The sequence below is a fragment of the Xylaria bambusicola genome (assembly GCF_022495145.1).
Source record: "Xylaria bambusicola strain CBS 139988 unplaced genomic scaffold F5B22scaffold_22, whole genome shotgun sequence".
Lineage (NCBI taxonomy): Eukaryota > Fungi > Ascomycota > Sordariomycetes > Xylariales > Xylariaceae > Xylaria > Xylaria bambusicola.
This window is the reverse complement of record NW_025953575.1, coordinates 514,167-534,748: the sequence shown is the minus strand read 5'-3', so window position 1 is coordinate 534,748 and position 20,582 is coordinate 514,167. Positions and strand designations below refer to the sequence as shown.

Genomic DNA, 20,582 nt, shown 5'->3' with positions numbered 1-20,582 from the left:
GGCTTTGCAAATTAAGGGAACACCATGTTGATCAGACTCAGGAACCTAGATACACCATATATAGTGTCCCCCAATATGAGCAATAGCTCGCTCTGACGCTACCTTAGTTTGCGCTGTGATCCTGTTTGGCGGGCACTTGGGAATTTGGGAGGGGCCCGGCATCGGAGCTAAAACGCCCGATAACACGCCATCGCCTGTAGATAATGGCACAGTGCAACCGTCTTGCATCCTCGCGAGCCTATCACCATTGATGCAATTACCCCCAGGCTCTGTTGTTGATTGTTTGTGCAGCGCCCGGCCCTTGATTCGAACCGGGTCTGTCTACATTCTGGCAATTGTCATACCAGTATGAATCGAATTCCATGATCTCTCGTCCTCCAATCTAATTGCCGGTGCTACGGTACACAGGTATTGTAGGTACTGTGCCTGCAAGACGTGAGCTAGACCACCACCTGCGTACGGTACGGTAAATTTACATTGTCTCTGTGGCTTCATCAATGTTTCAATTCAGATTCTAGTCACTGATAAGCCAAAGAGGCTCTTTCATATACTCCGTAGACTTTTCGACGTAGTCCGAGATCAAGTGGTGGGGGATTCTGAGCCGTGAGTCTCATGTTCGGCGTGCTTACACAAGATTGCTAATGACTAGGTACTGGATGCACTCAGCCCATATTAAGGGGCGCATATCGGTATGAAGAGTTGTTGAAAATCTTAATAAGCTGCGAGCCAAGCTCATACTATTCACAAAAGAGGGAGAATGAGAGGGAGAAAAAGACAAAGTCTCGCAGCAAACCAAAGCATAGGGGCAGGGGCGGGGGCGGGTTCGTGTGCTATACGCTCCAGGCTGCCGTATTTCTTCCCAGGCGGGTATGCAAGACCGCGTAATCCGGTCGACCTTCAACTGTTAGACAAAATCCCTACGGTTCGATTGTGTAGATTACTTTTAATGATTATGTGAAGTATATTCACCTCTGCTGCAAGTCCCAACGTTCTTTCAATATGGTTATCGACAGGTTGACCCCCGAGATATTTATCTCGGCTCCTCGAAGAGGACCAGCGGTGCCTAATGATGATGGCACGCTTGCTTTGTATACCGAGTCAATTCACCAGATAGGTGGGAAGACTCGAAGATACATATACATTCTGAATATCGCAACGAGGTTATCCTCATGCATTCTACACGACGACCAAGCCTACGAGCCTAGTTGGCTTGGGGATGGTACTAATACGATTATTTATCTCAAGAGTGGAGGCATGGGAATTACGTTCCTTCTTGTTATCAACGTTGACAGATCTCCTCCTGAACCTTCTATTGTCGGACACATTCAAGGGCCGGTGCGTGGGCTTAAGACTAAGGCCCTTGGTAATGGGATTCTAGCGTTCACGATTTTGGGCTGCGTAGATACAGATGGGAAGCTCCGAAATACGAAGAACAGAAAAGTCCACAATGGAAGAGTATACTGTTCACCTCGGCTAAGATACGTAAGTTGGAGCAAGTATAGGTTGATAGAGCGTGTTCTGAAGAGCTGTATAACAACCACTAACTTCGTTGTCAGGACGATCTGAAGAATGAGCCTCATCCATACACTATTTGGTACTCGACACTATCTAGGCAAGAAGGCGACTGGAGAATTGCTGGAGATTTACATAATGCTCTGGACTCTACTGGTCTGCGTATACCCCTGGAGGAGAGTGGCCTTTATGAAGATGCAAAATCTCAGTACGATATGTGCGAGAATGGAATAATCATTACTGCGGAGAGCCCAGAGTATCAAAATCCCGGCCCAAGCGGCACGAGCAATATCTATTTCATTCGTATACGATCATTTGAGAATGGAATCATTGAGGCGCCGACTAAGATCGAGACACAAAGTGAAGGATGTCAAGCTATTTGCACCATGCCGCAATTCAGCCCGGATGGTGCTTTAATATCCTTCTTGTGTAATCAGACAGTGAATCGGGAATGGACGGAGATCTACGTATATCATACTTCGGCGTCTCAAAGCGCTGTCAACGTCTTCGGTATGGTGACTGGTAGACCGTGGGATCTAGCTCCAACTAGCTTTCGGTTTTCCGCAAACGGTCATTCCTTGTATATCACCGCGGAAGACTGCGGTCAAGTCGGCCTCTATCGCTTGAACCTTCAACCGCATGCGTATCCTGTGCCTCTATTGCGGTATGGCACGGTGTCCGCCTATTATCCACTTAGACGAAGTGATAACGGCGAAGTCCTAGTGACGAGTTCGAGCTTCGTAGAAAGCTGTTTCTACCAGGTCATCAGCGACGATGCTGCTGTTATGCTATCCTCATCATCCGATCACGGGTCTAAACTTGGTTTATCGCCGAAGCAGGTTTCCGAGATATATTACGAGGGCGGTGGTGATTACATCGTTCATGCGTGGGTAATGAAGCCTCAGTCTTTTGACGAGACGAAGAAGTACCCATTGGCAATATTGGTTCATGACGCCGCGGGCTTTAGGTCATGGCTTAACGCATGGGATATGAAGGTAAGGAGAACTTTCCTTGAATAAGAGAAACAGAAAATACCTAGTCTGATATTCACTAGTGGAACGCCGCTGCGTGGGCCGAACAAGGTTACGTCGTGGTTCTTCCTAATATCACAGGCAGTACTGGGTACGGTCAAGACTTCGCAGCAGGTTCGTGTAACTGAAAATCTGGGATGGGATTGATTTTAACACAGAGTATATAGCTGTTCATAACGACTGGAGCGGCCGGCCGTACGACGACCTGGTCAACTGTCTATATAATCTGAGGGACATGCCTGGCGTCGATGTCGACAACGCGATCATTGCCGGATCGGGACACGGTGGCTATCTGATGAACTGGATCCAAGGACATCCTCTGGCCAGACGCTTTAAAGCCATGGTTTGCCACGCTGGCGTATTCAACACTCAGTCCATGTCAATTCATGGCAAATCTGGTGAAGAACTTCCGTCATCGGGGACAGATCTGGCAGCACTGCATCGCTGTAACCCGGCACGTTCGGGCTTACTGCAAAATTGGAAAACCCCAATGCTCGTGATACACAACGAAAGGGATAGCGTGTTCCCTGTTAGTGAGGGCTTAGCTGCGTACAACAATCTGCAGTCTCTTGGCGTTTCTACGAAATTTTTGACATTTTCAAATGAGGGACACGATGTTTCAAAGGCAGAGAATTCGCTTGAGTGGCATCGACAGGTTTTTGCATGGGTTAATGGATATACGAAGAATACTACTACTACTGCGGGAATTGGACAGGCTTCTGATACTGGTTCTAATTGATATAAGGCTTACTGGAACAGGGAGACTATATCTTGGTAATGTTATACAGTCTTTATTCTTCAACGATGTTACTACCTCACAACTTCTTGCTTACACTTACTTTCCTCTATTCCAGTGTTCAACATAGAAATTTGGAGACTTGGAAACATGAAACGGGTATGATGGTAAGAATAATCTCTCTTCGGAAACTAAGATAAGGTTAGTATAACAAGGGCAGAGAGCTGGGCTTGGAACTTGATGCTACTCAGAATATAACGATTAACTAGGGCTGCATGAGTCCTTAACCAACCAATTCCTTCTTAGCCTTAATGTCTTGAATCGACTCTATATACAACTAGTCTGCCAGCCCTGACCGCCTAGGTCTTATTGGCTGGTTTCAGAAAGCGAAGTCTGTATAACCTCACTTTCAATATTGCCTGCATGTCTTTGAAGATCATGAACAGCCTGCAATGGCCTTTCGTACGGCCGAAGTGCAAGGATAACTGCATGTTCAACTTGTACGCGTGTAACAGGCGGTGTAGATTAAATGTTCCTATCTGCAGGTGTGCGAGAGCTGCATATTTCTTTGTTTACTTTGGACGACAGGTCAGTTCCATAGTCTCAGCACCGACCCCCAAGTTGGAGGGGTCCACGGGAGTTACTTCTTCGTATCACGCTCGAGGCCAAAACCTTCACAGATTGTGACGGCATTTCTTATACGATAGCTCTTCAAGTGCCTCTTGCGAGGCAGGGGGCAGTAGTGACGATAGTAGAGTCGCAGAGAATGCTTACTCTTGTGGGGAAAACACGACCAAGAATCGAAGCTAAACTGGGGGCTTTTTCTGATTTTCTCTGATGGCTCTTTTAACTCTGCCCTTTGAAGCGCACCCGAAATTATTCGAGATCCTACCTGTCACTTATCTAATGTTTGGAAGAAGCGCAGTTGGCAGTATCTCTGTATTCAACTTCCGGCTGACTCATTGTTCTAGTAGTTAGAATGGAGTAGGCTTCTTTGACGGCACTCTTCAAGTTCGACCAAATCAACTAAATATTCGAGAGCACGTAGACGTGGCCCATCCGATGTTCGATACCCCTAAGTAATATTTCATGTACCTATACACCCAAGACTTATATAATAATACCTAGAATAAGAGAAAACTCGCTTTAGAAGCCTCCTGTTCCCTGTAACCTTTTCACTGCGCCAACAGCCCCTTTCAGCCAGCTAAAATGTCCAGCATCAACACCCGTGGCGCCATCGACACTATTCCCCTGTTCATCCCTCCAGATGCCGTCTTCACGGTCAACCGCACCATATATTCCTGTGTTCTGGTTGCGCCTCAAAGCATCGATCCACGTGCGGCAAATCTGGGGACTATCAAGCATAAGGTTGACCTCTTGACTCTGGAACCAAGACTGTGTATCTTGGTTCCCGCTCCCGACGATACCAACGCACTCGTCTATAATCATCAACTTGATGTGACAGCTACGCTTTTTCTGTGTCGCAGGTATTGGACGTGTCTGGTCTTTCGCTACATACCAGTACCAATGAAGGCGCTGTCGCCCGGCAAACGAGAGTTTGGTGTACAGCTCGTGCACGATCTTGTCATTGTGACCTCCCTGCATAGGGAGCATTTCACCCTGCGATCATTAGCCAAGTCATATAGACTCTGGGGTCATGCCAAGGAAGGGTTACGAGTGTGGTTATGTTAACAAAGGGCAAAGATAGAGTACTCACCGCATCATTATATCCTATACAGACGTAGCAATACACATCTATACCCCTCTCACAAGCTTCCAGAATGGCCGGCAGTAAAGGCGCAGCATTTAGGTTAGGAGTTTGGATGAATACGTTTCGTTGCGCATTCCGCAACCCCGACAACCACGCTGCGTTCTGCGGGTTCGAAATGGACTTGTGGTTAGGTTGCCCATATGGCGCACGATTTACGACTGCTATGGGGAATGGTTCATGGGCTGTGTGAGGTATGTAAGGCGTCATCTCATCCTCCGGTTGACAGTCGGGCGCGTTGCCTGGATACCCTACGTTTAGGGTGTGGTTTAGATGCCTTGATACGGCCTGCATTGCGCTTTCGCCAGGCTTGCTAGAGACGACACCCTGAACACGTAACACCTCGTCTGTGAGACTGGCATCATAATGTGGCTCTTCTGCTGTATGCTCTTCAAGTAATTCATGATTGTCTGAGCCCCTTCGGCTTCCTAATTCGTTGTTGGAGTTGAGGGTAGATGCTGCTTGAGCTGTGTTGTCGACTGCGGTAGCTTCTACACCATAAGGCTTCCTCGGCGGCATTTTCGATGGATCAACGACGGCAGAGTGGCCCTTTATGGAGCCGAATGAAGAAAAGATATTGGCATAATCTGCAGTAAAGCTCGTCTCCTCCTTTTGGTTTGCTGCAGTCGTGCGAAGAGATGGGAGTGGCGGCTCCAGCAACTTGTGCCAACTAATCATAGCCATATCATATAACGAGTCCACGATCGGCCCTTCGACCTGAACCATCATCTCTAGGTTGTCGTTGTCCTGAATATTGTTACTCTGTATGATACCAATCTTCCGATCGACGATCATAAATTTAGCATGGAAGGTGCCCAGTACTGGCTGATGGTAATTCATCACTTGCAAATCGACATATGGTATGTCCTTTCTAGACGGCAAGTTCACAGCATCTCCCGTGTACTCACTGTCAGATACGATGTAGTGAGGGTCAAATACTTGTCTGGGGTTACCGCGATCATAAAGAATTTTCATGATTACATGAGTTCCTCTAGCCTGAGCACGCCGCGAGAGCTCTCTGATAGCATTCGTAATATAACGGGATGCAGTGCCGTTTTGCCAGAAATTCGTCGCAAGAAAGACTTCCTCCTGAGCCCTTATAATCAAATTCGACATATGGCGAACAATATCAGGAACACTTAAAAAGGTTAGTGCTTGTTGATTATTACCTCTGATAGGAGCACATACACAGAGATAATCGTCAAGGGAACTATGCCGCTACTGCCCATCAGTCGAGGACTGACAACGCCACACTCTGGCTTATCATTGAGAGTGCACAACGCATCGTGATAGAGCTGGTTTCTTACTGTCAGTATCTTTTATCTCACGTCTTCCTTGGGCAAGTGACCGAGCTTCGTACATCATGAACGGATACTTACTCTTATAAACAAGTCGCTTGGCTCCTTAGAACCCCAATTGCCGCACTTCCGCGCCTGTTGCAGCGCTTCACTCCCACTGTCATACTCTGATGTAGTTTTTTCAACTTCGTCTTTGCTACCTCTTGAATCATCACCGCGAAAGAGCTCCCGCCATGCTTCTTCAGGCGTCAGCTTTGGATCCCCCGCCAAAAGCGACGAGACACTGTTTTCACAATGGCACCACATGTACAGGCGGCTTGTGAGCTTATGCCCAGAGTCTGCCACGATCGCCTCGTCCATATTTTATATTTATGTCAGAATCTGGCGGTAGTGTCTTTTGATTCTGAAGGCTCGGTGAAAGAATGTCTAAACTGGCTGAAAAGTCACCTTGACTTCACCTAGAGGTATGGGATCTAGGAGTAGAATTTTTAACGACTGGACGTAAGCGTGACGATACAGGAAAGAGCATTGTGAACTAAAGAGATCCATTTATTTGTAAAACCTTCATCGCCCCCAAGTGTTATACTAGGCAATTTGCATATGAACATAGTGGCTGGCTATTGTAAGATGCGCCGATTCTGGTGATAATGGTAGGCCTTAAGCTTCAAACCCTGATTCCTTGGCGCGAAGCTTGCTTTGACGTCGCCTGGCTTACCTCCCTTGACAGCCCTTGCAACAATGCATTGGCCAATCAGTATAGGCATAGAATTAGGCACGTATCCAAAGGCACTAACGTGTTCCCATATCTAGATGAGATAGCGAGGCCGGATTCTAAGTTCACAGCATTTTGGGCTTACGTCCGGCACGCTGGAGCCGAGTAATGACGCAATCAATTACGCCGCCGCCGCTTTCCCGCAACCTTCGTATCCAGCTTGGGACATCTATGTTTATGCCGACCCTGGCGAGTCTGGGTGGGAGCTAGTCACGTAAGCTTGCTAGATAGGTGGGTGTGATGACGTATCAGATAAATCACCGAGCAGTTGAAAGGTCAAGTATTCGAATGCTCTGTTCACATTGTTCACAAAATCCACCTTTCAATTCTAAGTATATGCCCATCCACAGGTTTCAAGTTCTACAATTCGCCAACCTCGGAACCCTCAAGCTCTTTAAAGTCTGTAAATCCTAGCTCATATACAAAACCTAGGGTCATTTTGGCATGTTGCAACATGTGGTCCTACAACCATCAGCGCGAACTCTCAAAGGGGGGAACCAATGGCCTATGCTACTTACGAAGGAGAGATATTTGATGAGATCTTCAGTACCGTGAATATGATCATCAGAGTCGGGGAAAGAGGATTCGATCACGAAAGCAGAGGGATAGCCGGCCTTTGAAGCGGAAGCGTGATCGGAACAAGCGTAGCCACACTTCGTCTCGACATACGGAATGTCGCAATACTCTTCAATGATTTTTTTCTATTATGCGACCGACACCTTAGAGTCAGTGGATGATAGTCAAGCGCGATTGACGCGTGTACAAAGCTATAAGCACAAGAATAGCATATAAGGGGGCTGGGCTTCTAGAAATACTCTTGAAGCACGTAAAGCAAGTAGGAGTTGCAGAAGCACCACTTACAATAAAGGCAGTCAAACCAGCGTCAACAAAGTCGGTGATGACGCCCACGCTCTCCGGCTTACCGGCATCAATAGTTTTCTGAATGAAGCCTGTCATATCTTGCTGAAGCATTGCCTTGACATCTCGACCTTTCTTTTCGTAATCGGAAAAGATAGCCTGGCTACCGAGAAGACCGCCTTCCTCGGCACTGTACCAATGGAACTCTATAGTATTTTGGGCGTTGCCCTTTATCACATTCTCGGACTGTAGCAGAACGCGGAAGGCCTCAAGAATGGTGACGGTGCCGGAGCCGTCGTCATCGGCACCGGGAGCAGCAAGAATTGATGGTAGCCACATGTTGACTGAGTCTTGATGCGCGCCAATGACGACGGTCGATTTCGACTTCCCCGGTATCGTCGCTATGACTGTTTGCACGCTGGAGTCAGTAATTACCAGGAATCGCAAGAATCCAAGACATGATTTGGGAGCATGCAGGAGCAAACAAGGTCCAAAACCTGCACAAGGGAAAATTAAAATTGAACGACTCGGGGGACTGACTTGAGTGTTGACCCCAGCTGTGTTTGAAGTGTTCGGCTTTGACTCCATACTGGTCAGCATCTGCCTCCTTGATGGTATTCTGGACGGTCTGGAGAAGCCACTCCGAGGATTGTCGCCCATAGTCTGACTTATAATAGCGTGTGTGAAAGCTGGTGAACTTTGTAAGATGTTCTTCCATCGGTGTTTTTGACAGGTTTGCCAGTAGGGGTCTGATCTCATTTTGGAGCTTCGCCTTCTTGGGGAAAACAGCAGTGGATCGCGACGAGGCTCTCAGCGTCCCGAGGTCACCATTTTCTGTGATATCCATGAAATTCTTCCCGGCCTGTATGATACATGCGAATCAGCGAGTTCCGTGCAACCGGCAGCCGTCGACGGCCTAGGCCATCATGACATGCCAAGAACCAGAGATATGCTTACTCGGCGAAGCTCCCATTTCTCATCTTCGGTTACATAGCGCGTCTCGCCAGGAGACAGCTCGATAAGGAACTTCTCAACAGAGGCACCTTCGTCGAGGAGGGCATCCACATAAGGTAGGATGCGATTTGCCTCGATGGCCTCGTTAGCCTCGATGAAGCGAGCGCTAGCTGCTGCTGGCAGAAGCAGTGATGAGAGGAGGGAGGCTTTCATGGTGGTAGATTTGTTTGCGTTGAGGACTATTCCAACAAAAAAGGATATCGAAGAAATAGATGGAATATTATGCAAAAACGTGAAAGGGAAGGGGAGTAGTTGATGATGCAGAGGTGAAACGAAGGATATCTACTGCTAGCTATCTACAGCTCAAGCTCCCAGGCAACCAAACCACAGGTAAGCTTACTTACCTTAGGTACTTAGGTACTTACGGCAGGACCCTGGCAGCTCCCCACTTGGGTCTTGTCTCCAGGGCCGGAAGGGGCTAGCTACAATTGTACTGTAGAATCCGGGGAGGCTCGAGGCCCACATATGAAGTAGGTACTTGGTTCTTTGCATGTACGTATGAGGTTACATAGAATCCCACAACACACATCATGAGGATTACTTGAAAGGCTATCTACACGTAGGTACCTATTAGGTAGTAGTTTGAGGTAGCATGTAGGTCAGTACTACCTCAGGCAGCCACTGCCTAGGGAAAAGGAGGTTTCCCACGTCGTCATGTGGTCACGGACTCATCGGATAGAGTGTACAATATATATGGGCACATGGCCAGCTGACTTAAAAGCCTGTTTAAGAAGTATTGAAAAGACAGATAGGTAACAAGTAGATATGTATTGAACCATACCGCAGACAATACTTGGTCATTAAGTGTCTGCTAGCGGTCTTGGGTACCTGTTCAGCAGGTACCTAGGTAGGTAGCCTTGGATTTCAGTTCCGATAATAATCGGCACTCTGACCAATAGAAAAAGTCATGTGTTCCTGCTTTATGGTGCAACTTGAAGCTGTAGCACGGTACACCTAAAAAGTCAGAGATAAGATATTCTCGAAGAACCCATAGCTACTTTAAAAGGTATTGGAAGTTACTCAGGCTGAAAGATACAAAGCCAAGATAGTGTAACGACTGAATATGCCGAAAAACGAGGAAGGAAAAGGAATATAGTGTAACTACACAGTAAGTAGGTACATGCATCTTCACGCAGCCTGCCTTGCCATCTAATGGGCGCGTGTAGTAGACGCGGTACCACAATAAAAGGGTCTCAATGCTAATGCGCTAAAGCACGTTCACCTTAATACTGTCTATTCAAGTGTGAGGCAGGCTAAAGTAAGAGAGCAAGGTAGCTTTGCTATTAATCTAATACCTACACCACCTCTCCTATCACAATTGCCGAGTCACCTAACCCATTGAATCTTAGGTGCTGTGTGAGCATAAATGTACCTACCTAGGTAGTACGTAAGAAGGTTTCAAACCGCGAGCCAAACTATAGGTACGTAAAACGAATCAGCGTCTTGAATGTCCTACTTTGAACCAGAACATGGTATTGTAGCCTCAAGTATACCTACCTACATACCTACGAAGTCATAGAAGAGTAGGTATTTAAATACATGTGGATGTACCACTGTAACCAACTGAATGTAGGCAGGTAGCAAGGCAGCTTCCTACCTTCCTACCTACCTACCTATCTAGGTATTTAACAGAGCTCTCCACCCCCGCCAGCACCCCGCTGACTTAGGCCCGCCCTCCGCCAAAACACCAAACACGTCTGGAAACAACTGGGAAAATTTATTCCTACCATCTCGAGAGAACCCACCCCAGCAGGCTCGCTCACTTCCCGCCGTCTAATCACATCACGAACAACCAGGACGGAACCGACTCGGTGACATAGAACCGTCTGGAGCCTCGTCCACAATGGAGGACCAGCTTGTCCAGGTCCTCGCAAACACACAGCAGGCTGCTGAAGGCCCCAGGATACAGGCCGAGCTCGACTTGAAACGCGCTCAAACCAACCCGGCCTTCCCTCTCTCGCTTGCCAACATCGGCCGCCATGCATCTGTCTCGGTGGAAATCCGACAGTCCGCTCTATTTACCCTGCGCAGGTTTATCGAGAGTCATTGGACCGGCGAAAACGATGACGGCCCCACCATCCCCATCGCCGACGACGTCAAAGACCAGATTCGGCCTCTGGTGTTGGATCTTGCCCTGAATTTCGAGGGCGACAGGAAGATCAAGACGGCTGCAAGGTATGGCGTCTCTTTCTAGCCCCCAATTCTCACCGCCTCGTACCTACTATTGTCCCCCCATACTGCTTCTTGCCCAAGATATGCCTTTCTCCATTTTTGCCTCTCGCGCCCGCGTATACGTCGTTGTCCTCGAACTAACACTTTATCATCAAGCCATGTCGTAGGCAAGATCGCTAACGTCGACTGGCCCGAACAATGGCCCACTCTCCTTCCCACGCTCCTTAACGTAATCCCCACAGGGAACGACAACCAACTCCATGGTGCTCTTAAGGTTTTAAGCGACTTGGTTGAAGAAAGTTTAAGTGATGATCAATTCTTCTCCATGGCCCAGGAAATTGTTAAAGTCGTCTATGATGCCGCTATAAATGAGAACCGAAAGCCCGCATTGCGTGCGCTTGCCGTGTCCGTCTTCCGAGGTTGCTTCGATCTTATGGATACTGTCAAAGATGAACATCACAAGGAAGTCACGGCGTTTGCCGAGGAAGCTTTGAAGGGCTGGTTTCCTTTCTTTCTTGAAACGCTCAAAATACAATTGCCTGGGTTCGATCCTCAGTCCAACAGCCAGCCCGAGTCCTGGAATGGTCTTATTGCGCTCAAATTTCAAATCGTGAAGTGTCTCCTAAAAGTTCGAAGCGTATTCCCAAGTTTGTTGATCCCTCACACGCCGCATTTCTTTCAAGCAATCTGGCAAGAGTTGTCTATTCTCGAACCATCATACGAACGGATGTACCTTGAAAACGAAGCCCAAGGACGGCTTGAAGACGCAGATGGTCTGCCTTACACGCTTGATTTCCTAGTGTTAGAAGAGCTTGATTTCCTTAACCATTGCCTGAGAGCACCACCAGTGCGTAAAGAACTCGAATCTCAACTAAACACCCATGCGGGTGCCCATGAAACACCATGGTTATTGGACATTTCGAAGATAGCTAGTTCATATGGTCAAATCATCTTAGAAGATCAGCAACTGTGGGACATCGATGTTTCCCTTTACCTAGCTGAGGAACAGTCTGTCAGCGCCAACTATACCCCACGCACTGCTTGCGGTGATTTGTTCATCAAGATGGGCGAATGGCTGGATCAAAAGGCGTTGGAAGGCCTCTACGCATATACCAAATCTGTGTTTACGGAGAATGTCTCTTGGAGGAGGCAAGAAGCAGCTCTATACCTGCTCAACATGCTGTTGAGGGATTATCTCGACTGCGGCAAGAGTGTCTCTCCAGAGCTGAGTCAAGCATACCTGGAGCTTGTCGATCATGCCATCAACCAAACCCAAGAGCCACTGCTCCGAGCGAGGGGCTACCTGATCGCAGGTATTTTGTCCCAGTGCAATGGAATTGCCGTCAATCTTATGGACCGAACAATTGATGCGATCACCTCGGAAGAATCAGAACTTGTGCAAGCAGCCTGTATCAAAGCCACTGAATCATTCATTACTAGTGATGTTGCTGGTGTTGCTGGTAATACTCAACTCCAGACAAAGATAGTGGGCGCCATCAACCAATGGATATCTGCTAAGGATATGACTGAAATCGAGGAAGCCGATGATTTACTCGTCACCCTGGCGGAGACGCTTCGGGCTGCGATTCATATTGATAAAACAGTATCGGTTTCTAACGATGTGCCTGCTCTCGACCTCTTGTTCCTTATTGCTAAACATGGCACAAGCAACTGGCAGGTATGCTAAAACTCTTCAATGATCTTCTCTTGAAGTCATTCAGTGTACCTTTCTATATACTAACATGGCTCAAGGTTACGATGCTGATATGCGAGACGTTTGAGGATATCGTACAAACTATGTCTGAACCGGCGGCTTATCAAGCTTTATGCCAAAAGGTTCTCCCTTCTCTAACCGGGGCCTTCAACGTTGCTGATGTGACGTCAAATGATCCTTTAGTGATTGTGAGTTAGTTGGCCTGAGTCGTAATAAGACAAACTACTCACCATTTTTGAACAGTTCGCAGCAGAATTGATGGCTTCACTTACGCAATACGGCTCAGAACCTCTGCCTGCTGGCTTCGTGGCTGCTACATTACCCAAGTTGACGCGACTGCTCATGGAGAGTAATGAAGGCGAGGTTCTACGGCCGGGCGCCGAATCCGTCAAATATTTGTTAGCCCATGATCATGAGCAGATGTTCAACTACCATGACGAAAACAACAGGTCAGGCCTCGAAGTTTGCCTTCACATCGTTGATCGCCTACTGGGAACTACAATTGAGGATAACGCAGCTTCAGAAGTCGGTGGCCTTGCTGCCGAACTGGTAGAGAAGGCCGGCCATGAGCGCCTGGGTCCTTTCTTGCCGCAGCTTCTACAGGCCGTAGCGAATCGACTTGCTACTGCGGAAACCGCTACATTCATCCAGTCTCTCATCTTGGTCTTCGCTAGACTCTCCTTGGTTGGCGCGCATGACGTTGTCGAATTTTTGACCACTATTCAAATTAATGGACAAAGTGGCTTGCAGGTTGTATTAAGCAAGTGGTTGGAGAACTCAGTAAACTTTGCAGGATATGATGAAATTAGACAAAAGTCAGTGCATACCCCCACCCCTTCTAGCATAACCACTAACAAGACCATAGTGTTATTGCGCTTTCAAAACTATACAGTTTAAATGATCCCCGCGTAGCACAAACGATGGTCAGAGGTGATATGATCATGCCTGCAAGTGACAGGATCGTGACTCGTTCTCGGGCCAAGCAAAGTACGTTTACTCTCAATTTACATTTTATGCAGCACGCTAACAATGGCTTTTAGACCCAGACCAATATACAATCATTCCTGCACCTCTGAAGATCCTTAAAGTGCTAATTGAGGAACTTTTGTCAGCTTCGGGCTTAGCAAGTGCTCCGAATGCTGCTGCGGCGGCTGCTGCGGAGTTTGCAGACGAAGAGAACGATGACGATAGCTGGGAAGATGACCCAGATACCATTGACCTCAACCTTGGCTCTACTAAGGCTGATCTAATGGGTTATTTAGATGCCAGCAACATGCGACATCGGGATGACGAGACGCAGCAATACCTTTCTGAATTCTTTGTTGCAGCCGCGAGGGACAATCTTGCGGGATTTGGAGACTGGTACAACAACCTTACAAATGAAGAGAAGAGCAAGCTGAGCGAGATGGCAAACGCCCAACAATCTTAGGGCGGTTGGAGGAAGGCTTTCGCGCATGACGCTGTTTTTAGACAGGCGTACCGGGCTTTGGGAAGGCTCAGATATTAACGCGTAGGTAACATTGCAGCAGGACACATCAGCTGCATTCTTACTAGAAGAGGTGGAAGCAACAAGGAGGATATATAACTACCTATAGCTAATACGTGTGGGAGAGACAGAGCAGCAGTCATTAGAAGGCAGGAGAGGTTATCCGTCATCATGTCATAGTATTGATTTGCGTTGTGTTTCCTACAGGAGGCTAAAGGCGTTGCGTAGAGAACAATTCTAAGCTGATGCTTCGTTGTGCGGCTTTGTACAGATTCATGGATATTAGTATAGAAACACAGATTAATCATATCCAAGAACAATACAACAGACACATTTAGATTATCCCCGCCCCCCGACCTCCCGAGTTCTCCTGAATCTAGGGTAAGCAGGCAAACATCAAACAGACACTTAACAATTATTAGAGAATCGACATTGAATTGTTTATTATGTTTTATTGAATCTTTATCTTCGTTTCCATATCTCATAGCCAGCGAATGCCGTAACTCTACCAGCCGAGGATCCATCATTCATTACTAGGCGTTAGACATGCCAGCGTGATGCTATCGCAGTCGAGTCGGATTCATAGTAGCCGCCAGCAGTGTTCCAACACGACCGAAACCAAGTGATTCTGCATTAGGTTCCTGAGAAGCCCATGTACAAGCAGCCTTCGCGACCATGTTCTATTACACAATGAGTCAACGCCGCCGACGACCGAGAAGTTGCCTGCCACGTTCATGATAATCATTTTTAAATTCAAGTTCGAGTTTGTGCTCGTCAGCCGGCTGTAGCTGCTCATACCAACGCCGCTGGTGATCCACCTCCGCTTCCGAAACAGCCAGAACGCCAGGTTTCCATACCCTAAGATGCATACCCTCCACGGCGTCAACGCCGACTTACGGGCGTCTTCTCTCTAGGCATCGCCTGCGCCTGCGCCGCCGCCTTTGATCAAAGCGCGGAGGCTGATCATTTCTCTCTTGAGACGGGCGTTGTCCTTCTTTAGGCGTGCCGTCTCTTCGCTGCTTTCCTTCACGCTTGTCATAAGCTCTTCTTTTTCTTCACGCCCCTTACTCTTGAGGGCTTTCACGATTTTACCTAGCTCGCTATTGAATTTCTCGTATAGCAACTCGTTTTCGACCATCGTCTCTTTGTAGAGCTGGTCAATGGCTTTCACCTTGGCCTCGCTGGCCTTGAGAGTGTTTTCCATGTCTTTCTGCAGCTGATCTTGGCGACTCGTAAGCTGGCTTAGAATATTTGGCAAACGCTCTTCAAGTGACTGAACACTAGACGAGAGTTTCCGAAGATCAACTGTTCCGCTGCGGGGAATGCTAGAATTGACCTTAGCCATATCCGCAGAGATTTTAGATAACTCAGATCGCAGATCAGCGTCAACCTCTTCCACAGCTTTCTTTTCCACTTGAAGTCGCTCTCGCAGTTTTTGTGGAGACTGCAAACGTAGCTTTCCGGATGTCTTCGTCGGGCTTGTTGTAGGCCGCGTGGGAGACTCGGCTAGGTCCGCGGCTAAATCTCGAGATGGCTTGAGTGTTGGGATATTAGAAGTAGATAGCATTTTTTGGGTTGCCTTTCTGGGCGAAACGTTCGATGGAGATACCGAATTGAATGGATCCTCGATATTCTCTTTCTGTCTAGGTGATTTGAAACCAGGGCTGTTCAATAACTGGTGTGCGTTAGGACTAATAGGGATTTTTGATGGCGATGGGATACGTGGCGTCGAATTGAATCTCTCGGAAGTTTCCTTCATATGTGACAGCGGCTGCACAGGAAGCTCATCAGCAAGGCTTGTGGCTTCCATGAGGCTCTTCAGATCAGACAACGAGCTGCGGCGTTTTTTCTTGTATGCCTTAAATGCAATTTCGTCGCCTGGTTCACCAATTGTTTCGAGTTTCTGCGAACTTGTTGGACGACTAAAAACCTCATCAAACGCACCAGCAATAGGTGGTCTGTCTCTTGATCCCGGTCGTCGCAACCTATTGGTTCCTGATAGGCCAACATCAACAGAGTTTGTTCTCATTACAGAGCCTTTTGAGATGCTCGAAGGCTCGCCAGTTGCCGGGTGCCTGGCATGTTTACTCAAGTTACGCCAAACAGAGGGCCGAGAATCTGCATCCGCCTTGCTATTTTGGCGCGTAAGCAAACTATCAAAGCCAAATTTCCTCCGCAGGGAAGATGTACTCGATGTTATCGAGCCAGTATGAGATTTCCCACCTCGGATTGCAGGACTCGTCAAATCATACACCGATGTGGTAGCACCAATATTGAGTGTGAAACTCCCCGATCCCTCGTCAAAGATTCGATCGCAATCCTCGACAAGCCTATCAAGAAGGTTGATGTAGTTTGGGGCATTTTCGTTGTCTACAAGGACTTCGGCAAACGCAAGTGTTAAACCACCTCTGTCGCTATCATTTCCACAGCCATCTAGTAATTCAGCCAGAAGCTTGATGAGGGCTGTGAATGCTCGGCGATTTTGAGGCGCCATATCTGCAAACAAAAAGTGGACAAAGTCGGCGAAGTCACCTGGCAGCTTCTTGAAGGCTCTTGCTTGCAGTGCGTCCAGAGCTTTGGTTGTAATTATCGGGCCCATCTGGTTTCGCCACGCAATGCGAACGAACTTCTCAAAAGCTACAAAGACGACATCGGCGGTTACATCTTGGGTGGCCTCAATATCCAGCGGGTTCTCAATAAGCTTGTTATAGAGGTCGTTCACCAAGAGTTCATCAACAGCGGAGCGGTTCAGTAATGCTCGGCCCACAAAGCTTCCTTTGCGCTCGAGTAAACTAGCCATGTATCCTGTAAAAGTTTGCTCTAACCTAAATATCGGGTTCTCGGGCTTGTCGTCATCGGGCCCAGCTCGAATACCGTCTCTACTTTTAACCGAGCCGTATAGAGAGGCAGCGTCTCTGGTGCTATTCGAGCGGCTGATCTGACCTGGAAGAAAACTCGAGCTAAGGCTTGAACTTTCTCCTGTCAATGTCCGCTGGAACTTGGGGGCATTGGCTGCATCTGAGAAGCTCGATCCACTGAGGAAACTTGATAGATATTTGACAGGCGACGAGCTCAAGAATGATCTAGTTTTCTCTGCTCTGTTTGAAACACTCAATCCACGGAGAACTTTGGTATTGAAAGACACCAACGCGGGTGTTAAGCCTGGATTTGCAACGTTGAACTGTGTGCTGAGAAATTGGATAACTGTGACTACGTTAGTCATCTGGCCTGAAAGGAAGCAAACTGCTTAGCTAGTCTTACTTCTTCTAGACAGTGTTGGAAGAAAATCTTCCAGCGCAACTTCGTCAGTAGCGCGTTTACCATGTAACCCAACCGTGATCATGACAACCTTTTTCAAGTCACCGGTCTTCACATCAGAGCATATCTCTACCCCATAATGGCCCACAGGGGATCCCTTGGTGCCCTTTTCGTAGTCGACGACTATACGAATAGGAGCTGGCTCTTTGCGCCCTTCTATGAGCTGGTCAAGACCTTCTTGAAAAACAGCTGCAAACAAGCCCAGTCCAGTATCAGGCATCCTCACAGACCTAAGAGTCCATGAAGGGTCTTCACGCTCCTTCTCCGAGAACCTGTTTTCAATTCTTGCCTTAACAATATCCTCACTCCACTTTGCGGCTTTGCCTTCATACGATTCCTGTAGTATGAAGCATCTTGCGGTAATAGCTGTGTTTGTAACGAAATTTCCGGCATGGGCACCTCTCATCTCCTTCGCAGATGTCAGCCAGGTCAGGCGCCCATCAGCAGATTCAGTAAATCTAACATCCGCGAGTTCATGCCATCCCGCAAAAGCCAAGTCGTATGAACCAGGCCCCCCGGCGGCATTCGTCATAGATGCTAGTAGGCCGGCCGCTGATGGTTTGTCAATCTCGCGCAGAAGTTCACGTGCTGTCATCTGGATGCCATAGAGTTTTTTCACAATGACTATGTAGTCTGAGAATACAAGGAACATGCCAGCCCGCTCATCTACCTCAGGGTCTGTTGCATTAATATTCTGGTAAGGAGCGGGTATTTCTGAGAAATCAGCAGCAGCAATCAGGCGGCCTTGAGGGTCTAGATCGGCAGGCCAACTTTCAATCATGTTTCGCAGCCGTGTGCTTACATGTGGTTTATCCGCCAGAGGATCATCCATTGAGCATATATTTGCAATAATGTCTCGAGCTTTCAGCATCAATTGAAGTGCTGGATGTGTAATTGGTAAGCAACCAACTATTTGGTCAATCATCAAGCTGTAACGGGGGAGACGCTGAACAGGCTCGATTACAGTCGAGCGAAGATGCTGCTCCCCAGTGAGCGCGACCCTGTCAGTGAAAGTCGACTGTTGGTCGACGAAGGAGGTAATGAGCTGGGGAAAGTTCTGGCTTGCTCGTATGTAGTCTTGATAGCAGTCGGTGAATTTGGGGAACCACTCCAGCATAATCTTCGCCATCGCCACAGCTCCGCTCGCATCTTTGCCCTTGCCTAACAAGCTTCCCGAGATGCCTACCCGTGATGATGAAACACCCGAGTCTGCGTCCTTTTGTGCGCCTTCTTCTGTATTGTCTAGAACTTTGCGCAGCTCTTGCATGAAGTCGGTATTGATTTTGAGGATCTCGTCGGATGATCTGGGAAACAGCTTCTCGACATCCTCAGCCGAAGGACTAAAACTATTCAGTTGCTGGTCTTTGGCCTTTTGCCGGTACTCATTTGCGACGTGATTCACCAGTTCGTCTAGTTTCGCGACATATCGTTCTTCAGTTTCCACTAACTCGGCCATCTTTCGTCGTAATTCCAGTTTCTGGTCTTTGGAGAACGACTTTGTCCGGTTAAGCGCACTAGGCTTAGACGGAGCGCGTCGCAGTCGCGTCGTGGGCAGAAATATAGGTTCGCCGAAGAGCTTGACAAGTGGTGTGTACATTCCGTACTGCCGTAGAGTAGGATCCAAAATATCATCTTCATCCTCTGGAACGTCCTCAAAGTCGGCAGGTTGTAAGGGTAATATAGATCCAGGAGGCAAAACAAGATCGATATCGACATTGCTGACATGTTGCGTCTGTAAAGCCATATGAAGCTTCTGAATCACATCGGCAGTATTCTCAGCGCGAACCATAGACTTAGCGATATCGGCGGCATGCTGGTCGCTGAAGAGGGCTGGAGAGGATCCAGGCCGGCGCCCTCTTGTCGGATATTGCAGTTTGATATGGTTCTTGACGGGCTCGGGTAGTATTTCATGGAAGTACCTTGATAGACCGAAAGCGAGAGCACGGTAGACCTCGTCGCCCTGGAACTCGCGAGGTAGATGGTGGACGACATTGTAGAAGGGCGAGTTTGGTGATATGGTGAGCCGTGGAAAGGACTGAAAACCTGCGGGCGTATAGATGTGGACCTGTACTCTGGAGCTGTTGAAGGTGTAGTTGGCAGTGGTAGAAGGACCGTGGAAGATGAGGATGGGAAGATGACCGAGCAGCGGGTCAGTGGCCTGGTAGAGAGTGACATGATCTGGCGACAAAGCCAGCTCCTCGGTAACGCGGACCATGGTCACTCTAATGGGTCATGGTGGATCGATTGGGTGCGATGTCGAATGGAAAACGAGTGTGAAGAGGCGATGGCACGCCTCGAGAAGCCGGTGGGTGGCCAAGTCTGGTCGGGTCGAGTTCAGTCGAGCAAGGTGTTTTGGCGAGAGAGGTTATGTCACACACACACACATACACACATACACGCTTAACACGCATACACACACACGCCCTCGACGACTGTCCTCGGCCTACGGTAAACAACCAGGTTGCGCGAAGCAGCTTATGCGATGTAGGAGGTGGGATGTGGGCAGGCTAGGTACCTAGGTAGTGTGGACAGGCGCTACGAAGTAGATCCGGTACCTTGATAGAGCCCGATCAGCACCTAATACTTCCAAGACACCTGATACCTGATACCTGATAACTCTCGGGACGGTGCTGGATGCGCGCGTTGTGCCGGGGTTTGTTTACTTTCGAGAGGGACCAACATCAACAAACCAGCAGCACACGTCTCCAGCTGAAGATAAAAGTCCAGACCCAGCCCAATGCCTCGTTGTAAGTCTGAAGGGATAATGAGCCTTTAAAAACAGTGATATACTCCGTAATGAGATAGCCCTATACCGCTGCACCAGTAAGTACAATAGTATAACGACTAGGTACGGTAGGATGGATTGAAATAAGTGGATGGACTGGATGGATGCCCGAGACCCG

At 48.1% G+C, this 20,582-nt stretch overlaps 5 protein-coding genes across 5 annotated transcripts; 2 read left to right on the top strand and 3 right to left on the bottom strand.

Annotated features, from left to right (window-relative positions):
- Positions 1-614: 614 nt before the first annotated feature.
- F5B22DRAFT_198522 (prolyl oligopeptidase) lies at positions 615-3,295 on the top strand. Its single transcript, XM_047969571.1, has 4 exons — positions 615-1,482; positions 1,557-2,507; positions 2,567-2,657; positions 2,711-3,295. The coding sequence occupies exons 1-4, from the start codon at positions 1,000-1,002 to the stop codon at positions 3,280-3,282; spliced, it is 2,097 nt and encodes a 698-aa protein (XP_047830627.1). The 5' UTR covers positions 615-999; the 3' UTR covers positions 3,283-3,295.
- Positions 3,296-4,065: 770 nt separating this feature from the next.
- On the bottom strand, positions 4,066-6,994 carry F5B22DRAFT_608017 (uncharacterized protein). Its single transcript, XM_047975048.1, has 4 exons — positions 6,427-6,994; positions 6,236-6,342; positions 4,997-6,185; positions 4,066-4,899 (listed from the first exon to the last, which is right to left on the bottom strand). Exons 1-4 carry the CDS (start codon positions 6,703-6,705, stop codon positions 4,426-4,428), a joined length of 2,049 nt encoding a protein of 682 aa, XP_047830626.1. The 5' UTR covers positions 6,706-6,994; the 3' UTR covers positions 4,066-4,425.
- On the bottom strand, positions 6,995-9,347 carry F5B22DRAFT_608014 (Zn-dependent exopeptidase). The gene is made up of 5 exons (XM_047975047.1): positions 8,933-9,347; positions 8,516-8,837; positions 7,979-8,382; positions 7,636-7,818; positions 6,995-7,579 (listed from the first exon to the last, which is right to left on the bottom strand). Exons 1-5 carry the CDS (start codon positions 9,140-9,142, stop codon positions 7,478-7,480), a joined length of 1,221 nt encoding a protein of 406 aa, XP_047830625.1. The 5' UTR covers positions 9,143-9,347; the 3' UTR covers positions 6,995-7,477.
- A 1,236-nt stretch (positions 9,348-10,583) lies between these two features.
- On the top strand, positions 10,584-14,767 carry F5B22DRAFT_608011 (armadillo-type protein). The gene is made up of 6 exons (XM_047975046.1): positions 10,584-11,164; positions 11,318-12,839; positions 12,914-13,063; positions 13,119-13,690; positions 13,741-13,862; positions 13,916-14,767. Exons 1-6 carry the CDS (start codon positions 10,833-10,835, stop codon positions 14,302-14,304), a joined length of 3,087 nt encoding a protein of 1,028 aa, XP_047830624.1. The 5' UTR covers positions 10,584-10,832; the 3' UTR covers positions 14,305-14,767.
- A 317-nt stretch (positions 14,768-15,084) lies between these two features.
- Positions 15,085-20,116, bottom strand: F5B22DRAFT_198394 (uncharacterized protein). Its single transcript, XM_047969570.1, has 2 exons — positions 17,623-20,116; positions 15,085-17,565 (listed from the first exon to the last, which is right to left on the bottom strand). The coding sequence occupies exons 1-2, from the start codon at positions 19,892-19,894 to the stop codon at positions 15,272-15,274; spliced, it is 4,566 nt and encodes a 1,521-aa protein (XP_047830623.1). The 5' UTR covers positions 19,895-20,116; the 3' UTR covers positions 15,085-15,271.
- Between the last annotated feature and the right edge of the window lie 466 nt (positions 20,117-20,582).

Coding starts and splice junctions, on each gene's coding strand:
- F5B22DRAFT_198522 (XM_047969571.1), top strand. CDS start 1,000: ATGGTTATCGACAGGTTGACCCCCGAGATATTTATCTCGGCTCCTCGA. Junction 1,483..1,556: donor GTTCACCTCGGCTAAGATAC/GTAAGTTGGAGC, acceptor CTTCGTTGTCAG/GACGATCTGAAGAATGAGCC. Junction 2,658..2,710: donor CGGTCAAGACTTCGCAGCAG/GTTCGTGTAACT, acceptor CAGAGTATATAG/CTGTTCATAACGACTGGAGC.
- F5B22DRAFT_608017 (XM_047975048.1), bottom strand. CDS start 6,705: ATGGACGAGGCGATCGTGGCAGACTCTGGGCATAAGCTCACAAGCCGC. Junction 6,343..6,426: donor CAAGCGACTTGTTTATAAGA/GTAAGTATCCGT, acceptor GTAAGAAACCAG/CTCTATCACGATGCGTTGTG. Junction 4,900..4,996: donor GTATAGGATATAATGATGCG/GTGAGTACTCTA, acceptor TAATGATCGCAG/GGTGAAATGCTCCCTATGCA.
- F5B22DRAFT_608014 (XM_047975047.1), bottom strand. CDS start 9,142: ATGAAAGCCTCCCTCCTCTCATCACTGCTTCTGCCAGCAGCAGCTAGC. Junction 8,838..8,932: donor AGAAATGGGAGCTTCGCCGA/GTAAGCATATCT, acceptor TGTATCATACAG/GCCGGGAAGAATTTCATGGA. Junction 7,580..7,635: donor TCATCAAATATCTCTCCTTC/GTAAGTAGCATA, acceptor TGATGGTTGTAG/GACCACATGTTGCAACATGC.
- F5B22DRAFT_608011 (XM_047975046.1), top strand. CDS start 10,833: ATGGAGGACCAGCTTGTCCAGGTCCTCGCAAACACACAGCAGGCTGCT. Junction 11,165..11,317: donor AAGATCAAGACGGCTGCAAG/GTATGGCGTCTC, acceptor TTTATCATCAAG/CCATGTCGTAGGCAAGATCG. Junction 13,863..13,915: donor TCGTTCTCGGGCCAAGCAAA/GTACGTTTACTC, acceptor AATGGCTTTTAG/ACCCAGACCAATATACAATC.
- F5B22DRAFT_198394 (XM_047969570.1), bottom strand. CDS start 19,894: ATGGTCCGCGTTACCGAGGAGCTGGCTTTGTCGCCAGATCATGTCACT. Junction 17,566..17,622: donor TCCAACACTGTCTAGAAGAA/GTAAGACTAGCT, acceptor ACGTAGTCACAG/TTATCCAATTTCTCAGCACA.